The 25,384-nt window shown below is 42.2% G+C and overlaps 1 protein-coding gene across 5 annotated transcripts in view; it reads right to left on the reverse strand.

The window, feature by feature from the left end:
* The window catches only part of LOC147701006 (phospholipase A2 inhibitor and Ly6/PLAUR domain-containing protein-like), a 268,517-nt gene that overhangs the window by 17,315 nt on the left and 225,818 nt on the right, over positions 1–25,384 (reverse strand). For all 5 annotated transcript variants that reach the window (XM_086929829.1, XM_086929828.1, XM_086929827.1 and 2 more), the window contains exon 3: positions 10,026–10,172. In XM_086929829.1, coding sequence (XP_086785955.1) covers positions 10,026–10,172 — 147 coding nt within the window. The remainder of the gene's footprint in view (positions 1–10,025; positions 10,173–25,384) is intronic.

Genomic DNA, 25,384 nt, shown 5'->3' on the forward strand with positions numbered 1-25,384 from the left:
ATCCCATCTCACCCCACTTGATCAAACTCCACTGGCTCCCAATCAGACTGCGCATCCAATTTAAAGCCTTAACTCTGGCTTTCAGAGCTCTCAATGATCGAGGCCCCACATACCTACGTCGCAGAATTAGGTTTTCACAAGCCCTACGAAACCTCAGATCCAACCACCTACGCCTCATGGTATGCCTCCGTTATCGTCTTGCACGCACGGGGGGGAAGGGCTCTTGCAGTTGCTACATCCAAACTCTGGAACCAACTGCCTACAGAGTTAAGATTTCTGACATCAGAATACCTATTCCGAAAAAAACTGAAAACCGGGTTTTTCTCCCAAATGTAATCCTAAATGCCCCCTCTCACACTCCCCTGACTCTTCAGAGATAAGGTCTTCAGCGGCGGGACACCTCCGTCGGAGGTAGCTGTGCGCTCTACAAAATTCTAAATAAATAAATAAATAAATTAATGCATTATGTTCAAAGGTCTGCATATTTGCTGCAAGACACCTTTACTTTCTCTAACAACGTTTTACTTTCTATATTGACCCCACCAGCCTTTTCTTTCTGCTCATGTGCCATTACTTTGTGTGTGCAAGATCACTCCCAGTGTCTCCCTCCCAGTGTCACCTTTCTCCCTTTGATACTGGGGGTCTGGATCTTTAATCACTCATCAGAAGATGGGTCAATTGTTTTATAGCCGCAACCCAGGCCTCTTCACCTCCCGGGGCTTTTCCTCCGCCTGCTCGCCAGATGCAGGTCAGCCTGGTGTCATCTCAACACCTTCTTGGGTCAAGATCTCCCCCAGCTCCTCTCACCTCTCTGATCCAGACAGTCATCCAAATTCAGCAGATACACACAGAAATGCTTAAAGCACAAAACCCAGCCACTTTCTAAAAGAGTGGTTTCTGAACACACAGTGACAAAACCACCTTCATAGAAAGATGTGTTATGACACTGTGAGTTCATACATACTAAACTCATCCTCTCCATTTTAAACTTATTGGAAACAAGGCTAATAAACACCATACAGAACCTCCCCCATTCTGTCCTGTGGGCAGGATAGCCTTTCACCAGTGAAAAACAAAATGGAGTGTTTTTCACTGTCAGGACATAACACACACCTCAGTTTATGTCCTGCCTATTACTTACACTGCACCCTGCCCAGGGGATACCCGGGACCTACCACAGGGATTACCACGATGTACGCAAAAGGGAAAGTAAGGCCTAACAAGTGGTTGTACTTGTCAGGACATCATGCTAACTTAGCTAACTGCTTGCAGGCCCTACACTTCAGGCCTGAGTTTCTTCTCTGCGCACCTTTGCATTACTGGCCCTGGCACACACAGTGCTCATCACTAGGGACTTTACTAGTAAGGCAAACATACCAATCATGGCTAGCCAATTACCATTACACTTTACACAGGGAACACTTGTACCTTGACACTAATCAGCAGTGGCAAAGTACCCAAAGCATCTAAAAGCAAAGAAGGTAGAGGCAAAAAGTCAGGGGTAATCAAGTTAAGATATGACAGGTCTAACATGGACAGATTGTGCCACTCATTTATGTTGCCCTTTAAGCTTGTCTCAGGCCTACCACTGCAGCTTTTTTGTGCCGTTTTATGCTGCTATTCTGACCAGGCCTAAGTCTTTCTTTTTAATACCCCTAAGGTAGACCCTACACAGCCCTTAGGTCCTACACAGCCTAGAGGGCAGGGAGCTGTGTATTTAAAAAATGGACATGTACTTTTGCTTGTTACATGTCCTTGTAGGGAAAAACTCCTAAATCCATTTTCACTGTTATGAGACCTATCTTCCCAATAGGATAACATCGAGTTACCTTATTACATTTAATAAGTGAAAATCTTTATTTGGGAGTAGGTAGGCAGGTCGAGTTTGACGTCTTATGAATTTTAATTAAGGTTCCTTTTTAATACAAAAAGCAGATTTTAAATCACAATTCTGAAAATGCCATTTTTAGAAAGTTGCCATTTTCTTGTTCTAACTATTTGGTGTCTACTAGCCTGTATCCTGGGTCACCTGACTAGCTGGAGCTGGGAATCGGTATTTGTGTATTGCTCCCAGACAGTGTAACAAATGGCCATATTTGTTGGCAGGATGGCCCCTCACTGACTTGTTGAGGGGGAAGAGCCGTCACCTATTACATCACAAAGGATCTACTTGAGCTCACTCACAAAGGGGTTGACACTAGTCTAATGTGAGCCCAGACTAGCTTGGACCAAGCCAGCGAAGCAGAAAATTGCATATACCTCTGGTTGTGGGACCCTCCAGAACCTTTGCCTACTTCAGAGCTGGAACCAAGTATAAATATTAGTCCCTTGCACCCAGCCCTTTAGTACACCTCTGGACCTGTAGAAGTCTCAGAAGGACTGCTGTGCTACTCCGAATGAAGGACTTCCACTTTGCTGCCCAAGGGAAAGACTGGGGCTGCATCCTTGAACCCATGACCACCAGAGTAACTCTAAGGATGAGTTGGATAGCCTCCTGATCAGAGGGCTAAGGGACAGAACAGGCTTTAACCATTTTGAACGCAGCACCTGGACTCAGGATGCTGTGAGTCCTGTTCCCCATGTGGGCATGTGGTGCCACCCCATTCCTGGACCTATGGAAGTGGATTGAAGGTGCTCTGTCAGCCCAGCAGTTGTCCTAAAAGAACGGACGTAGCATCATACATTGATCGCAAAAAGTACACAAAACTCGGCATCCAAGACACTGTGCGAAGCAACCCCAATGTAAGATTTTGCATTGCAGCCACAGCTCCCTCAGAACGGCCGGTGCACAACACATTCCAAATTCAGGCCTTCAGAGCATAAGTCTCTCATTGATGGCATCTTCTACGATGACACAGGACTCTGCATCGCAAGCCCTGCAGCTTCTTGGTAGCCTGCTGTTAAGTGATGCATATTTAATGCAGGACTTAGCATCGCATGGCCTTCATCAATGGTATCTCCAACAACATAGGACCTCACATGACTGCTGCACCCCTCATCTGCTGCTGCACCTCGCATTGCCTCATTTGTGCTAGAACATCCTCAACACTGGACCTTGCAACATGCTACAACCAGGATTGAATGCACTCTTGTTCACCTGGCCTAACTTTGTCCCTTTACCTGACCTGAGCTCCATCATGGTCAGCTTGTGCTTGTGACTTTGTCCCAATCCAGTGTCATCAGATAACCACAGTTGGCACTTTGTGCTACCATTGTCACTTCAATCTTTAAATCTTCAAAATTACATATATCAAGTTTTACTGATTGGATTTTTGTTTTTTTTGTCTCAAATAATTTATTAGATTGTACTTTATGTTTCTAAATCGGTGCCTGAAGCAGGGTCTTTATAGGGACAGCAGGATCATTGTTCATCCTGTCAATGCCTCTGAAGGTCCAAGGGCTGCCTGGCCACATCCAGGAGAGCTTCAATAGGTTTGAACAAACATAAAAACCTCCATTCTGCCATGCATGGGTCTGTGCTAACAAGGAACTGTTACTTAAAGTGTATCTATAAGCTTATTTTAGAGAGTGGAACTGTGTGGATTCTCTGTGCGAAGCCCTGCTGTTCGGAGTGACACAACTAATTTACTGAGGCACGTTTGTGATTTTCTATCATGTACACTATTCACTGAGTCCCATTTTGGTGTCCAGCAGGAATATTTACTTTTGGTTTTTAAACATTTGATTAAATGTCTTTATCTTTTTATTGGCTTTTCCTGAGTTCTGTTTGATACGCCTCACTATACATGCAAACAATCCCAATGTAGGAGAGAGACTCCCCATTTGTTAAGCTAAATATGATGTTGTTTGAGCATACCCTCTATTTTAATCATTGAATTTTCCATATAGGCATTCCCAAATGGCAGGACATGTAAGAGAGTTTTAGAGACCTTTACATGAGTGTTGAAGGTCTGACCTGTTTTAAATTGGATTCAGCTTCCGTTGCTCTGTTTAAGAGAGCACACACACATATAAACTGTTAACCCCAAATTTGTTGTTCAATGTAGCAAGGATGGATCTCAGATAGAAAAGCAATTGATTACAATATGTCAAATTATTATGCTTAATTTTGGTTTGTGTACAGCTAGAAAATTGATTGAAGGGCCCATTTTAATAGTAAATTAAAATTCAATTTAATAGTAAAGCCAAAAGTTATATTCCTATTTTAAAAATTACACTTTCCGAAAATTGCCATATTTTTGCCTGTGTCCAGTGTCAACTGACTCATAAATGACTCCCTGGTAGTGAGCTGTGGATTACTCCCAGACAGTGGGAAAAAAGGCTTGGGTGTGGAGAGGTGTTTTTGCTATTTCAGCAGAATGACCTGGATGGCTGGGCCTAGCCCCTTTCTGAGATTCAAAGGGTGCCTACCTCACTACTGGCAGATGTAGCTCACACCTAGGCTTGCCTTCCTTTGTCTTTCTAGCCCAACCCCAGAGGGTGAGGAGAGCTGGCCCAGATCAAGTTTAAAGGGACCAAAGCAGAACATTCTATAATTTCAATAGCCACACCTCTGGGTGGGCACAGTGAGCTTTGACCAGGGGGAAACAGCTCTGCCATGTTGGACTTTGGTAGAGGTGGGACACTGGCACAGTCTACAGTAAAAAAAAACAGGAAGTACTGCAAATGTTGGCAGGGTCACCCCTGGGAACATTTAACCCATTGAATAGCAAGGGGCAGGAGGTTCACTCACCCACAGGCTGGCACTGTGCAGAAATAGGGCATTTCCAGTACCCCCTTGTCCACACAGCACTCCTACACCTGTGAAGATCAGGGGAAGGACTCCCTGCCTTCTGAATCCTGAACGGAGACTGGACCTGCTTGCCTTGAACAAAGAACCCCAGAAGTGTCAATATGCTGACCTCTGTGTGACCTCTGCTTGCAACTGCCCGGCTGGGCATTTGTAACTGGAAATGCTCTCTACTCTGAAGCTGATCTGTGCTGAAGTGAGTAATAACAGCACCTAAATGACGTTTCCCAGGTTCTGGACCCTTGACTGGTGTTGGAGTGTTCTCCACCTGTCCGAACTCCAACCAGTGGGGGAGCAAGACAGTAGTCAATGTTGAATCGCCGGTCTGATTCAACGGAAGGAGATCTGACTTCCAAAAATGTTTTTAAGTCCAAACGTAGAGGGCTTTATTAAGACCAACACCAGACAGCAACCTGTTAATGTTTCTCTGGGCACAGACTTCAGACTTCACCTGCTTGAAGCTTTGCCACCTTCATGCTGGAATGTCTCTCTACAGCAACCTCTCGTCTCCAAGACCTTCATCGGATCCAGCTTACCCACCAATGGCTTGTCAACTACCACTTTCCCCCCTAAAATTTCCAAGACAGAAGGTACACTTTCACCAAGGTAAACCAGGTCCTGGCGCTTTGTGCTTTTAGGCAGTTTTGAAATTAAACTTTAAGAACTCATACATTATATTCTAATTGTCAGAATTTGTATTGTTGTGGTGTCATTTTATGTCTTAAAATGTACTCAACAGTACTCTATCACTCATTGTGGCAGATAAAATTGCCTCTGCTATCATGATGGCCTATTGTCCATCCAATTTAGAGATGACCACCAGCTCAGCGGTCATCGCTGTAAATTCAAAGTAATTGACATTGCTACAGATCCACATTACTTCCACCCGGGCCAAATGTGTATCCCTTTATAAACGTGGATTGCAGATCATGAACAGTCGTTTGTAAGTATTTTAATGTGCTTGGTATCTGGAATGCACAAAATCAAACACATATAGCATCTTTAAATACTCTCAACTGTTTCACGTACTGCCTAACTATATGGGAAACATCCATTACAACGCAGTCATTATATCGCACTGCTTTTACAATGCAGCTGTTACAACGCAACAGCCTTTACATTAAATGCCTTTACAATGCATTTCACTACAACATACGCCATTACAACGTATACCATTACAATGCATTACAAGGTAAGTATTAGGGATTTTTTTACTTTTAGGGTGGGTGTGGGTTTTGGGGTAGATGGGAATAGTAATTTTTACCCCTACACTATTCAACACTTTCCCTACTGTTGCACTCACTGGTGTGGGAATAGTAATTTTCACCCCTACACTCTCCAACTTACCTTACTGTTGTACTCACTGGAGTGCGAATAGTAATGTTTACCCCACACTATCCAACACTCGCCCTACTGTTGCACCATCTGGAGTGGGGATAGTGAGTTTTAGTCCTACACTATCCAACACTTTCTCTACTGTAGCACTCACTGGAATGGGAATAGTAATTTTTACCCCTACACTATCCAACTCTTACCCTACTGTTGCCCTAAAAGTATTATGTTTGTAATGGTGTGCGTTGTAATGGTATGCATTGTAATTGAATGAGTAGTAATGGTAGTCTTTAAAAATGCGTTGTAATGGTATACGTGGTAAAATCCTGTGATGTAAAAAACGCATTGTAAAAGCAGGAGTTGTAATTGTTTGCTTTGCAACTTCATATATTCAACTAGATATCTTTGTGGTGATGTGAGTGAATGTCTTTGAATGCTTCTTGTTCAGTTAAAGTCACTCCCTTTTGCTGATTATGCTTGGGAGTACACTCAAAATATCCAATTAGTAATTCTATTTCACTTTAATGAAAGTTTTCTAGCAAGGCCACTAGCAATTACATCAAGGGACAAAAGAGATAGATTTGAAATTGGTGACAGGAGATAGTGGCTGGAATTCAATTTGTGCTGAAGAGAGCATGCAGCGGTACAATGTGGAAAACACTCATGGGCATGCTAAGCTATCTAGAAGGAGAAATCCAGGACTTGAAGGGATGTTTGCCAGAGGGCATCATATAGGGGTTGAAGGAGAAAATTGCATATGTGCTCGAACAACTCATTACATTTTACTGTCAGGAACACACCATAAGGCATGGGGCATGAACAGAACTCCTCTATCAAACATAAGAAGTTGCTCTAGATTTTGTAATACATAAAGACAAGGATTGGGACAACAATTCCTCCATGGTGTTTTTGGATATACAGAAAGTTTTTGATATGTTTGGGTGGGGTTATCTTTTCACAGTACTTGAGACACTTTCGGCCCAGTTATGGTCTCAGTGGACAGAGACTGATAACCCGTCTGCCGATTTAGAAATCCCATAGGATATAATGGGATTTATGCTTCAGCAGAGGGGATATCGGTCTCTGCTATGACGGAGTGACCCATCCACCGAGATCTAAATCAAGCAGTCAATTTGAGACCTGAAATCTGTAAACGGATCTGTCTTTTATATACTGCCCTACCAATCTTGGGTTTATGAATGTTCTCTGATTCTTCTTGTGTGTCCCAGCAAACACATAAGAGATGCATCCTTTCTCATCATACTCACTCCTGTTCTACGTGCCCTTTACATGAAAGCCCGCTAATGCCATTCCTCTTGATGCAGATGATGGACTATTTCAATGTCCCGGAAAAAATGTTGAGCAGATAGGACTCGCGTCTGTGTTAGCGTGAAAAGTCATGCTTTTTCTCCTTGAGGTCCCTGGGTGCAGATGGCGGGAGAAGGCCTGCAAGCTCGCTGACTTGGGAACTAGCTTAATCAGATTAAAATGTCCACACAGATAGACTGAGCAAAACAAAGTTGTAGGGAATTCGCAAAAAATCCTGGAACAGTTAGAAACGATGGATCAGGACACAGTAGGAAATACCAGACTTTAAGAACTGATGCTTTTAACCTCTGACACCTCTAAACAATCAATGGGCATAGACTTTATAAGGTTGGGCCTCATGGCCTTCAACTGACACTTAACTTTGAGCGAGAACAGACTGGCAAGCATTGAGCAATTTTTAACTACCGCAACAGACTGGGGACAGGCCCAATTGACACCTGCAGGCAAGATAGAAATGGACAATATCATGGCTTTCATGCTCCAATTTATTCAAGAACTAGTACATTATATCTAAGCATGAACATACCTTGCTGCACTGGAGGGTTACCCACTTCCTTAAGTGGAGCACCGTACTGCCATACCACCCAGGAACAGAAGGTACCTGCTCAACACTTAAGGCTCCCTCCAATGAACTGAACATATTGCACAAAGGTAAGTCTTTGGACAAGGGAAGGGATATCCTAATGCATAGTTAATTACATATATTGGTTTTAAAGGTTCTTTGCTATTTGGCCAGGGTTTTCTTTTCCCTTATTTCTTTATTTTAACAACACTATGCATAGTTTGTTTCTCTTGGTGCCAGGATAGTTCACAGTATACACCATTCCCATCTAGTTCACTAGATGTTTTGTATTTACTTTTGTCAATGCACTTTGCATACCAATCTTATTACACTGACTCCACCTGAAGTTCTTTTATGTAGACCACAATACCCTCATATTCCTCTTCCTCAGTGTGAATGGTCTGGTCGTAAAGTTAGGATTTTGTCTCAGTTAAACTTAAGTTTGGCTTAAGTTTAAATTAAGACCAAAACTTAAGATTGACTGAGACAAAATCTTTACTTTAGTACTCCTAAATGCCGTCTGTGAATACCGAAAGTCGTAAAGGATTTTGTCTCAGATTACTTTTGTGAATGGGGCCCTTAGTGACTGCACCTCATATCATTTAGGAAGCATGATAGGCAAGTATAAGTGGGGAGCTGAGGCAAGATTCTGCAGTTATGAAAGAACAAATGCTCACTAACCATTTAGCTCAAGAACTGCAGTAAACACTTATCACAACTCAAGTAAGATACACACACAACACATGAGTGCTTGCAAAATACATTTTCTCAATGAATTATACACTTCACTAGCAGAAAAGGCCTAATTTCACTCAAAGCAAAGAGTGTATAGAAGAGGCAAAATGGCAATCTGCTTGCTGGCCAACTGAAGCACAAAGAAGTCTATCATACAATTGCAGCCATAAAAAATGAATGGGGGTTGCTCACACATACGTCTTCAGTGTCTCTTATAAAAATGTATACACTCATCAGGTAGATATCTTATCCACTTTTAATGCCTTCTAAAGTGGCAGCTAATAACATCTTCTTTTGTGTGGAGTAACTTGAAAGATAGGACAGACCTATATTTGTATGTGTGCTGTTCTCCACCTCGACTGCGGAGTCTTTACAGTATTAAAGTTACTGTTAACTTGTTTGTTTGGGAATCCCCAAAAAAGTAAGTCTACACAAAATAGCAAATTTACCTTTCTGAATTGGGCACTGAGTATCAAGATTTCTGTAGCACTCACTACTAGCCATTAAGGTGGCAATGGACTTCCACGTTTGGGCAATGCCATGGTCTGTGGCAACAGTAGGTAGATTGGATCCAAAACAGGGTATTTCATGGGATGTCCCACCAGTGCAGATGAAAAGATAATATTGTTTGATGTGTATTCAACTATTTTAAAGTCATATTCTAGACACATGCAATATATGGTTTTTTTTTTAATTCAGGCATATTTTCCACACTTTTTCTCCCTTACATGACTCAGCCTCTTGCTGATGGGAATCCTCCAGGGAACGTATAGGCACAGCAGTTAGTACAATTTTCTACATTTGTTCCACTCACTTTATTTATACCATGGTAGTGAAAATAAATATAACCGATAATATGTTATTTGGATCAATGATACTAATAAACATGTATTTATATTTATTACATGATTGAGAAGGTCAGACTCGAGTTTATTACCACAGTACAGCAAAATTGAAAAGGAGAAATCACTGCTTACTGCCTCAGAGATTGTATGTAACAATTACTTTTACAGATTTCTGTATAGTCAAAAACCCTCCTGAGTGAGGTTTTACCTTAATGCAGAAATGTAACAACTTGTATCCTGGATTTGTTGAATATTGCTTGTCAAAACAAATACATGTGAAAATATTGCAATAAATAAAGTATCTATGCAGATGCTCAGCGTATAATATGTTTTTTATCACCATTGTTCAGAAAGGGGAGACACTTCACTTCTCATGAGTCATGGCCTCTCCCCATATTGAAGATTGGTCATGAACAGCATATTACACTCGGTGTATCTGCATATATATTATATAAGGAATAGTTGTACATACACTGGGGTGTTTCAGGGGTGCAGTTATCCTTGATGCAGCACGCCGTGCTGGTTCTTGATGTCATGTATAGATTGCTCGTACTCAAGGTCTTATTGCATGACCTGGAAAGCCCACAGGATCGTGCAAACATGGTTAATTTTGTACTTCCTATAATAAAGAGAAATAATATGTCAATGAGTATTTTTGGCTGCCATAACAAAACCAGTACAAAGGGAGTGTAACATAAAGGTTTATTTTGTAAATCATTTTATAAAACGTCGATTAGCACTGGATTCAGGAAACATGGGAATCTATTGTACCCTTATCTATGAGCGTATTTACCTGAGTTTCATTCCACCCAAGAAGGATCTCCCCCTTTGCCTCCAACCTAAAAATGTCGGGTTTTAGGTAGTGCTTTAACATAGGTTAATAATTCATAACCCTAACTGTACACAAACACACACACCAACATAGATACAGTTATTCCTCATCCAGGAGGTGTAAGTAATGAATATTGTGATAAAATAAAAATAAAAATATATATATATATATACCTATGCACTAACGCTCCCGCAGCACATAGCACAAGACAGCGCTCTCCAGGAGAACAATTGGACTCCAAGTTTCAGTGGTAGGTGTAGCAGAGTTTTTTTATTTTTTCATAAGCATAGTGCCAAAGGTGCCACGATCCTATATATATATATATATATATATATATATATATATATATATTAGCCACCAATTCGTTCCTAAGAAGGTGCACACTTTTGACGGTCGGTGCCAGACAGCAGGGATGAACGTGTCCCCACAAATAATCCTTCACCAAATAGAAAATAATGTCTGCACTCGTCCAATTGCTAAAGTTGGGTTTTATTCAAGAGACTCAAGAAGCCCCATTCACCTACGCATTTCGAGCGCAGGTCTTGATCACAGTGTTGCCACTTGTCCATTTTCTATTTTTACCTTATATACATTTACTACCCATCAGCGTGTAATGAAGCATCCTGGGAGATGTAGTTTAACATAAACATTTGGAAATCAAAACGTTTTTAAAGCATTGCATTTAAATACATTTACCAAGTTAAACATTATATTCTTCACTATTTAAACTTGTTTTCAAAAGTATAAGAGGGGATAGGGCAGTCTTTCAAGGGCATTTATGAAAGTCGGTTTTACGCATGGAAAAATTCCATCTAACCTGTGTATTGGTTATGCCGACACATAGTGCATCATTTACCAAATAGTTTGGATGTAATGTCTATGTTGTAATAGTTCCTTCATTGGCTCAGTGCCATCATTGACTCCTCATCGATAGTCCAATCCTCAATTAGACATTGTGTAGGACTCAGTGCCCAAAAAGTTATGTTAAGAAAGTGATTTTCATTAAGTCTAGAGTCATAGAGACCTGAGGCTGAAAACATCTCATGGAGGGCACCATCCCATTTAAGTTAAACAGCAGCCCTGGGAAATGAGGTTCCCAAGGCCTGTTAATGCTTTGGGACGAGGGCCTCACCCCTCCCTCTCCTTAAAGTATAGTGAGGGTCGCTAGGGGCCAGAATGTGACTTGGGGAGGGGAGTCACATGACCCGCTTCCCCTTTAACTCGTTTAGTGGTCCTGGGTGATGGAGTCCCCAGGGCCTTTTAAAGGCTCAGAGAGGATGGCTATGTGACACCCTCTCCCCTTAAATAAGCATGAGACCCTGGGGGATGGGGTCCCCAGGACCTAATGTGGCATGGGGTCGGTGGACATGTGTCCCCTCCACATTTAACATTTTAAATGCATAAGGTTTTGGGGGATGGGGCTCCCAGTGTCTAATAAGGCTCAAGAAGGGGGGCCACACAGCCCCATCCCCTTTATGATTATTTTTTGGCCCAAGGGGATGGGGTCTGTGGATCCTGAAGGCCAACCTTATGCTGCATATGGCAAAGGTTGTGCATTGAATGGTGTTTGTAGCCTGCTGGGAATTTGGCCACAGGGCCTAGCAGCTAAGCATGGGCGAATTTTACGAATTGGCAATTTGCGAATTTGCAAATTGGCAATCCGCAAAATTTGTGAATGTGCGCGAATTTGCGGATTTTTTTATTTTTGCGTGTTCGCGGGTGTTCGCGAGGCGCTTTGCGTGTTCGCGGGTGTTCGCGAGGTGCTTTGCTATTTTGCGGGGTTTTTTTGCCTGCTTAATCACTGCCACCCTCTTGTTTTTTATGCCAATCTGCCCTCTGTACCACTTGTTTCTGTGCCCTTCTGCCCTCTGCCCCACTCATTTTTTGTCCCCTTCTGCCCTCTGTCCCACTTTTGTGCCCTTCTACCCTCAGCCCCACTGCCAGAGCCATTCTAAAATAGCTAGAAATAGCTTCAACAGGAAGCACTAATAGAGGGGGAGTGTGGCTCAATGGTTAGAGCTGCAGACCCTGATGCAGAGCTCTGGCCAGGGACCAGGGCTCGATTCCCGCCTCAGTGGGTTCTCGGGCTCAATTTCCTCGGACCTGTTAATTCTCGCCTCGGTGCCTATTCTAATCACGGGCCCCACGCTGCAACTCTGGGCAATAGCTTGCTTAGCCTCCACACCGGCCTCAACAGCGCTAAGGATGCCTCGCTTCACCCTGGGGGTGCCCAGGTGTGGACACTTCACAGGGAAAGCCAGGAGGGGTTCCACAGCGGTATGAGTATCATCGCCAAGAAGCCGTATAGGCGACAGTGCAAGGTGACGTCTGGTGACAATGCACTCTAGAAGTACCATGACATTTACATAAAGTAAAGCAGGTGCTCCAGTTGAAGGTCAAATTAAGTTTCACAATCATTAGTCACCCCAAGTTTGGGGGTGATTAATGATTGTGTAACTGAATTTGAGCAGCACCTGCTTTACTTTATCTATTAGAGCTTCCTGTTAAAGCTGACTTTTGTAACTATTTTAGAATGGCTCTGGCAGCTTGCTGGCGCTATTCTAAAAGAGTTACAAAAGTCAGCTTGAACTTTTGACCCAATCCCCGTTCGCGGATTTCCGTTCGCGGATTTTGCGGGAAATTCGCGAATCTCGTGGATAGCGAATTTACCAAAAATCTGCGAAATACGCGAGCGGAACGGATTTTCCGCCCATGCTTACTAGCAGCAGACCAAGCCCTGTGATCAAAGACCACTGGGCACAGTGAAATACCATGCACGACCTGCAGTTGGATGACTGGGTGGCTTTCAATATCCTGTGGTGAACCCCATACCAAGTGCAATGAATAGGTGTGCTGCCTGCAGAAGGGTCAGCTTCCTCCAGATGGGTTGGCCACAGGGCCTGGCCACTGTTGGAAATCTTCTATTGTGTGTGGCTGAAAGCTGTGCGCAGTGTTGGGTTGGCTGCTTTTGGGGGGTTTGTCGCAGGGCCTGGCCACAGGGGGGTTGGCTTTATGTATGGTAATAAAGTAATAATTTAGGTTGAAAAAACCCTAGACATTCACTTAAAAACCTACCATTTAAGTAACATTATAGTTAAGTGTGATTAAAAAGATCTGCTTTTGTTTAAAAAAAGAACCTTAGAAATCCACTGAAAAAACAAAGGTTAAAGTAATGTTATAGTTAGGTGAATATGTCAGTGATAACATTAAAGTTTTGAACTAAAAATATGTTGTACACATATTGAACATTGTGTACAATGAGAGTTTCCCACCTAACCGGGGTTGATTGCTAATCTGAACTTGGCTTCCTGTGAAGTGTATGTTATAGGGTCACAGAACAAATGCTTTCTACACCTATAGGAGTTCTATCTGTTTTTTGAGGTATTTTGTACCTTCTTTCAATCCTCTAATTCCATACTAGTTTAAAGAGTAATGTGTACCAAAGAAGCTTGGATGATGTAATCTGAGATATCATCAGTGTTGTCATCAATGATGTCATTTGAGATGTCATCAGCGAGGTCATAAATTATTACATCATAGAACATGTCATAAGTGATGTATTATGTGAGTTCATACGCAGCTCATGGTGCAGGCGCAATTTATAGTCAGCTCTGCCAACTATAACTGGTGATTTTTTTTACAGAAATACATTAATGTTGTCATTGACCTATTCACCTAACTATAAAGTTACTTTAAAATATATATGTACAGTGGAGGCCGGCATGGATCTGGGGTGGCGGGGTGGGGGTGAAGGTGTAAGGGGAGTAAAAAAAGAAAAACAGTTTTACCTCCTAACTGCTCTTCTTCCGTCTCAATGCTCCTCCTCGGCCAACAAGAAAGCAGCCAAACTCCCTAGAGCTGATCACAATGCTGCAATGCAACATTTGATTGGTCTGAGGGACAACATTTGGCACTCAGACGAGAACTGGAGGCTTGGGCATGTTGGGTGGAGAACATGCTAAGTGAGCGTGAGTGTTTGGTAGGCCTGAGACAGCCAGCCAAAGCGTCATGCACACTTCATTGTGCCCATCACTCCTCCCCAGAGCCTGCTCTGTGAGCAGAGCAGCCCCACCCCACACTGCTGTAGCAGGAAGGAACAAATGAAATGATAACATTGTTATTATCATTTTATTTTACTTTACTTCACTGCTGTCACGCAGTGGAGCAATGCTCCTCTGCCTTAGCACTGGAGCTGCCACTATATGTATAATATCCAGTGGTGGAACTGGGTTGGTATAGCTAGGATCAGGTTTCCATAGGAATGGTATTTTTTTCTGATAAAAAACTTGCCATCATTTGACGAATCTCCACAAAACTTTCCCAATAAAAGGTCCGTCGAACTTTGTGTTTTCCATTCAACTTTCCATAGGACAATTTGACACAGCTACAGTCAAAACAGCTCAACTGAGCTACACTAATTTTGGCAGAAAACTTGATCTTGGTCAAGAAAGCTTGCTTTGTGTGATTTTGTGTAAATCGGTGCAGTAGTTTGTGAGAAATTATGGTTCAAAATGTATGTGTATATCACACTGTGGAGGATTTGCAGCCCCAAGATATCTGAAAATAAGATCTGATTGGCTGATATCACAACAATAAATACGTGGTGGCAGCCATTTTACGACCCAGGAACACAGTCCCCTGTACTGTAAAAAAATTATACATTGTTTTCAAAACCAAACTCTGCCCCCTGAGGCCTGGTGGGAGGCTCCAGAGCCCCAGGCCAAAAACTGTAATTTGTTTGTTTTTTAGCAGTACTGCGGATTCGTGGAGGATCCGCTGGACAACATAAAAAAATGGGGTGCTTCTCCCTTTTATATTTCATGCGCCCTGGTAGAGGGGACAGGGGGGGCAGTGCAACATTTTTCTTGGGCAGGTATCCCACTCCCCAAGTCTTTTTTAGGCCATTGGAACCCTATCTCCTAGGATCAAACTTTCCCCAGGGCCTGGATAGGAGCAGTGTCCCTGGGACCCCATCCCCCCTAGACACTGCTGTTCTTTAGATAAAACCAAACACAGTTAGTCTCCTATGTCATTGAATCTATAATATAAGGGGAGCTTGCCATATGTTTTTTAACACACTCCGGGTTGGAGCTGGATGCTCTTTAGCTGGAGTGCAGGGTCCACTTGTGATTTTTACAGCTGCAATTTGTATCCTGAAAACTGTTTAAAAAAGACTCAATAACATGTTAATCTTACATTTTTTTAAAGCTTTAATGAAAATATTGTGACAACTATTATTAAATATTGCATTGTGTGAATGTTTGACATTTACATTTAATTATAGTTATTTGTGACTTTTTGACAAAGACAATAGGTTCGCTATATATATGTTGATGAGCTGACCTTTTGATAAGGGCAGATGCCTGTTTGTTATATTTTGGTGTTCTGACCCTTTGACAAAGCAAGTAAGTCTGCATTACTTAAACTGATACCTTTATTTTGTTATATGACATAGTTGACTGTGCGCAGAGGGTTGTTGGTGCCTGCGATGGGTTTGTTGCAGGCCCTGCATCAAACACCATGCTGTGCACAGAAATGGACATCTTCTTTTACATTAAAAAAACATAGAAATTCACTGAAGAAAATAAAGGTTAAAGTGATGTTCTGGCTAGGAATTTTAGTATTATCTTGCATTAAATGTAAAACCACTCTGCAAATTCACTGAAAAAACAAAGGTTAAAGGAATGTTATAGTTTGGTAAAAAAGTCAGTTAGAACATAGCGTTTTAAATTAACAAAACCACTGAAATTCACCTTTCATAGTTAGTCCAGGTAAAGTAATTTAGCATATCATGAGTGATGCAATACATGGGATCATACGTAACATAACGTGTATTTGTAAAGCGCACGTTCACACATGAGGGTATCTTGGCACTCAATAACAGATGTTTATTGTTACCCAACTCAATGGTACTTATTTCATCAAGCTCAAAGGGATGAAAGTCTGAGTGGTCAGGCCGAGTTTTGAACCTATGATTATGAGGTCAAACACAGGCCCCAATATTTCATTAAGCCTCCAGACCCGGCGTAGTAGTGTGTTACAGTGTTGCAAGTTATAGTTAGCTCTTTAAACTATAACTCGTGAATTTCAGAAGTCTGTAATAAAACAATGTTTTCTCAAAAACAGCTCAACAAATTAAATAAATGCACACTTTCTTAGTAAAGTTCTAACTTTTTTTCAAATGTGGTATAATTCCATTCAGCTGTATTTTCTGTAGCTGCGACAAAGGTTTTTTGATCCCCCCATTTTCTTGGTCCCCGTTTCACATATCGGTGCAAAACATTTGAGAAAGGAGCTAAGGTGGATGATGTTTATTTCTGGGGGTAGTTTTGTGATGGATTATTAAAATAATAATATCACTGTTTCTATGGAAACTCTGAACTAACTATAAGTACACTGTTGTGCCTGCCACTATTTAACACACACATATGTAGAGATATAGATAGATAGATAGATAGATAGATAGATAGATAGATAGATAGATAGATAGATAGATAGATAGATAGATAGATAGATAGATAGATAGATAGATAGATAGATAGATAGATAGATAGACAGATGGATAGACTTACTGGAAGGGCATTATTGGTCTGTGTATGTGCTCAATACCTCTACTCAAATTGTAACTGGACAAAAATGTTCACTGTTCACAATGCCCATTCCAGAAATTGCAGGTGTTGCACTCCATTTGTCCACAGAGCCCATTGATGATGTCATTTGACCATGCCCTGCACCCTACACCTTAACTGGTATCCTCTGATCCACTGACTCACCTGTATACCAGCATCCATCCGCCTTCCAGATGTTCAGCTGTACACCACTGTCCCCAGATTCAGAGCCTGCACCGAACCGGTATACAGTCAAAATATCGATTTACATTAATATCAAATTAAAAATATAGAATGGACACAATATCGAATGGACAGAATATAGACTACAAAAATATTGAATAGAATAGCATTAATATCGAATTAAAAATATAGAATGGACACAATATCGAATGGACAGAATATAGACTACAAAAATATAGAATGTACAGAATATAGAAAACAAAAATATAGAATGGACAGAATATAGACAACAAAAATATAGAATGGACAGAATATAGAACAAAAATATCAAATTTGAGGTAAGTAAGTTAATATTATTTTTTTATATTATCTAGTTTTTTAAAGTATTTTTTATGTTATTATATGTGTGAAAAAATTATATTTATTTTCTAATTTATTTAAATTAATTAATGTTATTGTATTTTATTTTTGCGTAATATAATTCTGTAGCGGGTTGTGGGTTAATAGGGGAATAGGGTGGGAAGTAATTTAATTATAATTAATTAAATATGTTAATTTATTTATTGGTATTTCTTTTGAATTATTGTTAATTCATTATTAATTGGTAATTAATTAAAATATAATTGGTAATTAATTTTAATTGATTGATTAATTGATAATTATGTTAATTTTATTAATTTATTTTCTGTAGCGGGATGTGTGTTTATAGGGGAATAGGATGGGAAGTAATTTAATTATAATTATTTAAATGTTTTAATTTATTTATTGGTATTTATTTTGAATTATTTGTTAATTAATTATTAATTGATAATTAATTAAAATATAATTGGTAATTTATTTTAATTCATTGATTAATTGATAATTATGTTCATTTTATTAATTAATTTTATGTTGCGGGTTGTGGGTTTGTAGGGGAATAGTGTGGAAAGTAATTTAATAGTAATTAATTAAATATTTTAAATTATTTATTGTTTTTTTGTTCAAATTTGTAATTATTTTTTAATTGTTAATTGGTAAATAATTTGTATTAATAGGTTATACTTTTTAATAATTAATTGTTATTTGTATTTTTAATTGATTAATTATTATATTAAAGAAAAGTGTTGATTAATTTTAATTATTAGTAATTGGTATTAATATTTAATTTATTTTTATTTATATATGAAGAATTTACTTTCCCTACTGTTGCACTCTCAGGAGTTTAAACAGTAATTTTTACCCCTACGCTATCCAACGCTTTCCCTACTGTTAGACTCTCTGGAGTGGGAATAGTAATTTTTACACTTCCGCTATCCAACGTGTTCCCTACTGTTTCACTCTCTGGAATGGGAATAGTAATTTTTACCCCTACGCTATCCAACGCTTTCCCTACTGTTGCACTCTCTGGAGTGGAAATAGTAATTTTTACCCCTACGCTATCCAAGCTTTCCCTAGTGTTGCACTCTCTGGAGTGGGAATGATAATTTTACCCTGCCGCTATCCAACGTTTTCCCTACTGTTGCACTCTCTGGAGTGGGAATAGTAACTTTTTACCCCTACGCTATCCAACGCTTTCACTACTGTTACACTCTCTGGAGTGGGAATAGTAATTTTGACCTCTAAGCTATCCAACGCTTTCCCTACTGTTGCACTCTCTGGAGTGGGAGTAGTAAAGTTTACTCTGCCGCTATCCGACGCTTTACCTAGTGTTGCACTTTCTGGAGTGGGAATAGTAATTTTTACCTCTACGCTATCCAACGCTTTCCCTACTGTTGAACTCTCTGGAGTGGGAATAGTAATTTTTACCCTGCCGCTTTCCAACGTTTTCCCTACTGTTGCACTCTCTGGAGTTGGAATAGTAATTTTTACCCCTACGCTATCCAACGCTTTCCCTATTGTTGCACTCTCTGGAGTTGGAATAGTAATTTTTACCCCTACGCTATCCAACGTTTTCCCTACTGTTGTACTCTCTGGAGTTGGAATAGTAATTTTTACCCCTACGCTATCCAACGCTTTCCCTACTGTTGCACTCTCTGGAGTTGGAATAGTAATTTTTACCCCTACACTATCCAATGTTTTCCCTACTTTTGCACTTTCTGGAGTGGGAATAGTAATTTTTACCCCTACGCTATTCAACGCTTTCCCTACTGTTGCACCTCTGGAGTTGGAATAGTAATTTTTACCCCTACGCTATCCAACGCTTTCCCTACTGTTGCACTCTCTGGAGTGGGAATAGTAATTTTTACCCCTACGCTATCCAACGCTTTCCCTACTGTTGCACTCTCTGGACTGGGAATAGTAATTTTTACACTTACGCTATCCAACGCTTTCCCTACTGTTGCACTCACTAGAGTGGTTATAGTAAATTTTACGCTATCCTAGGGTAAAAATATTGTAATTTTTTTATTAATATTACGTATATATATATATATATATATATATATATATATATATATATATATATATATATATATATATATATATATATATATATATATCCAAAACACACCTCCACTTTGCTGGGGGCCTCCGGTCCTGCAGGGCGGGCTAGATACGGGTTCACCACAGCACAAAAATGAGCCCAACCGCGATTTCTGCAGCAACTGACTTTTATTCGTCGTCAACGGATGCACAACTTGCTCATTTTTCTCCTTACGCGTTTCGGCGTTGCTTACGCCTTGTTCACAGGTGGGCAATATTAATTCCAAGTGGTCACGTGCCTGTCAGGAATACTGCAGGTCCCAGAATGCACCATCATTATCTTTTGAACATGCACAGCGATTTCAATTTGTGCTAAGTAGCGTCAATTTCATTTTGCATTATAGTTCATGTTCGGTGCATTCATTTGTTGTCCCACGTTGATAATGTTGTTGCTGTTTAGGCGCTGTTACCAGAGAGAAGAGTCGTCCTCTCTCATCACCCTTTCTCTTCGCCTTTGCCGTGTTACTGCGGATGTCCATTCAAGCTGGCAAACGGCGGAGAGCAGTCCATGCCCCCTCGATTCATATCCAAAACACACCTCCACTTTGCTGGGGGCCTCCGGTCCTGCAGGGCGGGCTCAAGACCAGGAATGGAGATCCTGGTTAGATACGGGTTCACCACAGCACAAAATATATATATATGTATATATATATATATATATGTATATATATATATATATATATATATATATGTATTAATAAATAAATGTGTATGTTTTTTTAACTTACATTAATTATTTATTATGTTTACGGTTATTTAAGTATTTTGAGTATGTTTAAGTTAATTATATTTATTATATCATTAATTTTTAATTAATTTAAAGCATTTTAAAAAAATCGATATTTTGACTAACTATATTTTTTACATTGATATTTTTTATTCGATATTTTTGTACTTACCTGTTGGAGATAGGAGGTCAATATTTTGGTATTCTATATTTTTTCCTCGATATTTTGTAATTCGATATTGTTGGCATCGATATTGTTTCAGTGATCCCACCGAACCATATCTGCACAGCACTCACTAAAGACATTCTCATTGCTACCAAACCGTTTGCAGTAAGGTCCTTGGCTGGTCCTGCCCTGTAGCCTAACACCAACCCCAATAAACACAGAATCAAGAATGAGGAAAAAGAAACAAGTACAACAGTACCAAGTGGTGATAATAAGCATTGTGGCTGGGATCCATCTATAGGTGTATGGCTTCTTTTCTCCTTTTAATCGTCTTTATCAAAGGTTTCAGATCTACTACTGGAATGCTATGTACTTAAAGACTGACATAGTCTTTAATATTATTGTTCAAAAAGAACTGTTGTTACTGGACCTTAAGAGATGATGATTAGCTCTCTCCAAGAACCATGACCAGTTCCCTAGCTTTTCCTGCTACATCTCATCGTCCAGTGTGCTGCCACTCTGAGGAATGTTTTTATTTTCTCTGCAGGTCCTTCCCTAACCGCCAAAAATTCACACAAATGTTTTAATTTTCCCTGCAGGTCTCTCCCAAGCCCCCGAAACCATGTGAATCCAAAGGGTCTGGAGGAAATGGATGTAGGATGCAGCCAGCGCCTACCGTCTCTGAGTCTCTCAAGTCTTCCTCCCCTGTCTTGGGTAAGCCTGCAGCAAAGCTGAAGGGACTGGGATAAATGAAGTCTTGATCAGATCCCCGTCCAACTGCTGTCCGACAGCGTGTATTGCTATACTGCCAACAGGGATTACATACATTATTCAAGGGTGGTATGCCCATGTCATGCTCTGCCAACATGATGCTGCAAGCCATGGTAAGATTATGGTGAGGGAGCCACCGCCTCTTTGGTGTGAACCCCCTTCTCCACAACCATGCACCACTGTGGGTCAAATACAGCCTACGCTTAGGAGGCAAGATGTGGAACTGGAAGATGTGTTGCTCAGTGCTCACCAGCGGTCTCCATCAGATCCTTGACCAGGGTGCCCTCAAATCCTTTGTGATGCTCTTCAAGAAATTCAGCCTCTCATCCCACCAGTATTGGCAGTACCTGGAGCTATGACATTGCTTCAGTCATCATCTGGGTAAGCAACCCTGGGTCCTCCGACCGTTTCCTGTAGCCTCCTATCTTAGGACCTGGGACCACTTGCATAAGGGGGTGTTTGTCTTCTATTGCTTCTTAAGCTTCTATATTTTCTCCCTGCCCTTCCTTAATAATCTCTGCACCACATGGCAAACCAGAAGCCTGATGGAATATGAACCAGAAGATTGGGCTGAACTCCTAGAGGCACCTGATTGTGGGGCCTGAGAAGCACAATTGAAATTCTGCCTTTTTAAATCACTGCGGGCCATATGTAGGTAAATCGCGAATACCGAATCCTTAATACCGAATTATACCGAATCAGTATTAAGAATGAGGTAAACGTGATGTATGTAAAAATTCGTTAAACATTACCGATTCGTTGCAAATCGGTATTGAATACCGAGTTTGAACAAATCGGTAATAAAAATATATAACGAAAGGCTATTACCGAATCGGTGTTACCGAATCCACACCCAAAATCGGTAATACCGATTCGGTAATTTAAAAAATAGCGTTTTGGTGAATCAGCCAATCCTGACACACCCAATTACTTCCCAAACAGGAAGTTGCCACACCCAGCCAGGTGCACAGGGCCTGGAGCTCACTGTGAGGCAGGCAGGCAGGCAGGAGAGCAGAGGAGCCAGCAGCAACACAGCCATAAGAAAGGAAGAATAAGCACTGAACAAGCATGGCAAGCCAGGACAGGGAGAAGGAGGGAGGTGAAAGAAAAAGGAAACTCAAGTTCAGCGACAAGGAGCTTGAGATCCTGATCCAGGATGTCACCCAAGATTACCACAAGCTGTTTGGAGCACAGTCCCACCAAGTGCCAGAGGCACAGAAGAGGCAAATATGGAGTGGCATTCGGGACAAGATCAATGCCATAGGTGTGACCCTGCGCACCATAGAGGACATCAGAAAGAGGTGGTACGACCTCAGAAAAACTGCTAAACAGAGGATGGCAGAGAGACATAGGCTGGCAGGGAAAACTGGTGGAGGAAAAAATCGAGCCCCAGTACCAACACCACTGGAACAGATGGTGGAGTCCACCATCCAGCGGGAGAGTGTGAGTGGCATAGGAGACGCAGACAGCTCCGCCAGAGCAGCTAGAAAACAAGGTAAGAAGCATGCCCAGCATGCTGCCCTACCCCCTCCCCAACCCCAACCCCCATAGTGGTAAAAGTGATCCCACTCCACACCATGTCTTACTGCTTACCTGCAATGCATTCTGGGTGATGTAGTCAGTGTGAACTCATGATCAGGACTGTCAAGGCAGCTAACACAATAGCATGGCAACTGAAATGGATAGGTCAGGACAACCACTGTGCACTGTTGGCATGTAATTTAATGCAATCGCAATGCAGACAGAGCATTGAGTATATTTACATTTGTGTCATTTCAGGCGAGTCATCTCGCAGTGCAGCTGAGGGCAGCAGAGGCAGGTCAGCCAGGCCAGAGGGGAGTGAACAGGATGAAGACAGCATGCCTGCAGGGAACACAAGCTCTGCGCCATCGCAGCCAGCCAATCCTCCACCACAGACATCACCACTGCGCCAGGGAGGGCCGCAATCCCCTCTCACTCAGTCACCACTGCGACGTTCACCAACACCACCACCACCACCATCACCACCACTGTCACGCAGGAGGCATGCCGTGATAACCCTCGAGCAGATGGAGGGGTCGTCAAAGGAGGGCAGACAGCGCCAACGGAGTCCTAGCGTAGAAAGATCCAACAGGGTGCGGGCTGGTCCTGCATCCGAGGGCGCCCTCTTCACGTCAAGGCGCCGCAGGGCAAGGCCAGACAGTCCAGTGGCATCTGAGCATGGTGAGAGTGTGTTTGCTGGACTGGAAGGCAACATGCTGAAGGTCCAGCGCCTGCAATGGAGGGAGATGAAGAAATTACACAGGGAGGTGGCAAACATTAACAGACATATGCACAAGATGGGGGAGCATTTGTCTGCAGGGTTGGAGAGGGTAGCTACCTCGGTGGACAACCTCTGCAGCCAGCTGGAGCAGGACCGTGTTGGCATGCGCCGGGAGAGACTGAGACTCCAGGACTATACCAAGTTGGTGAACCGGCTGTCCGCTACGACATCACTGATGTGTCGCCGGTCCATCGCCATGCAGGAGGAGATGGCGCATTGCAGCAGGGATGTGGCCAGGGGGATGGTGTCCATGACCTCTGTGCTGGAGCTCATGCAGTATGCTAAGGCCTCCAATATGGAAGGGGGGGGGGCAGTGAGGAGGCTACCAGCCGTGGTAGCATTACACCATCACCCACCGAGTGCAGGAGGCGTAGTGGGCGAAACGTACCAGCACAGGAACGGTCAAACTCACAAGACAGTGTCGATGGGGAACGTGCACGTGCAACACGGGGACGCAAGAAGTGAAGGACAATGGCTGTCCACATGCATGTGATGGGTGATGTAACCCATGTCCAATTGGACAATGCTCACAATGCTGGAGGTGTGCCAGATAAACACCTCTACATGTAACATGAAATGGCTCAGTGTCGTTACTCACTCAGAAATAGTTAGATGTAATCTCTGCCCGTCTCTGTCTCCCATCATGTTCAATAGCAGCACCAGCCGCACTGGGCACTGGTTGAGGGTTGTCTTCGTCCTCGTCCTCTGACTCTGTTAGTTCCACTGCTGTTCCTTTTTTAGTGGCCAGATTGTGTAGCATTGCACACGTAGCAATTACCTTGCAACATTTGATGGGGCTGTACAGGCGCGCACCTCCTGTTTTGTGGAGGCAACGGAATCTGCTTTTGAGCAAACCAAAAGTGCGTTCCACCACGTTGCGTGTGCTCCTATGTGCAACATTGTATCTACTCTCCCTTCTGGTGGTTGGGTTCAGATATGGTGTGAGTAGATACGGCCGGAGGGCATATGCGCTGTCACCTATGAAAAGAAGTAAGTGGCATTGATTGGTGGGCCCAACAGCTTGTGCCAGGGTGTACATCAGGGTGTGTGACATTTACTTACCTAGTATGTATCCGTCGGCAAATTCACCAGCAAGCAGACGTGTATGTATGCCACTGTTCCTGAAGATGTAAGCATCGTGGCTACTCCCGGGGTATTTTGCCACGATGTCTGTTATTATGTGTTTGGCATTGCAGATCACCTGAACATTGATTGAGTGGGTGGATTTGCGGTTTCTGTAAATGTATTCACTTGCTGTAGGTGGGCAGATGGGAATATGGGTTCCATCGATGCAGCCAATCACGTGGGGGAAATGGGCAATTTGATAGAACTCCAGCTTGGTTCTCTGCAGCTCCGCCGGTGTACTGGGGAAGGAAATGTAATGTTCCATTCTGTCCATCATGGCATCCAGGAAGGTGTTGAAGAAACGGGATAGACAGCTCTGTGACACTCCACCGACTGCTGCTATCACACCCTGAAAACTTCCTGATGCAAGGAGGTGCAGGCAGCAGAGTACCTGCACATGGGTGGGGATAGCATGGGCCCTTGGCGTCTGATGCTCCAGATAGGGTCTTAGGTCCCGTATTAGCTCCAGGATGGTGTCTGGGTGCAATCTGTATCTCTCATGTATTTCTGGGTCTGTCAATTGGAACAGAGTGATGCGTAATCTGTACACCCGCTCCTCACATCTCCAGATCCTCATTCCTGCTGCTCTCAGGCGTAGCCGCCTTGCAATGACATAGAGGCCTGCCATTGTGTTCACACTGATGCATTTTGGGTCTG

The sequence above is a fragment of the Lissotriton vulgaris genome, chromosome 7 (genome assembly GCF_964263255.1).
Source record: "Lissotriton vulgaris chromosome 7, aLisVul1.2, whole genome shotgun sequence".
Taxonomy (NCBI): domain Eukaryota; kingdom Metazoa; phylum Chordata; class Amphibia; order Caudata; family Salamandridae; genus Lissotriton; species Lissotriton vulgaris.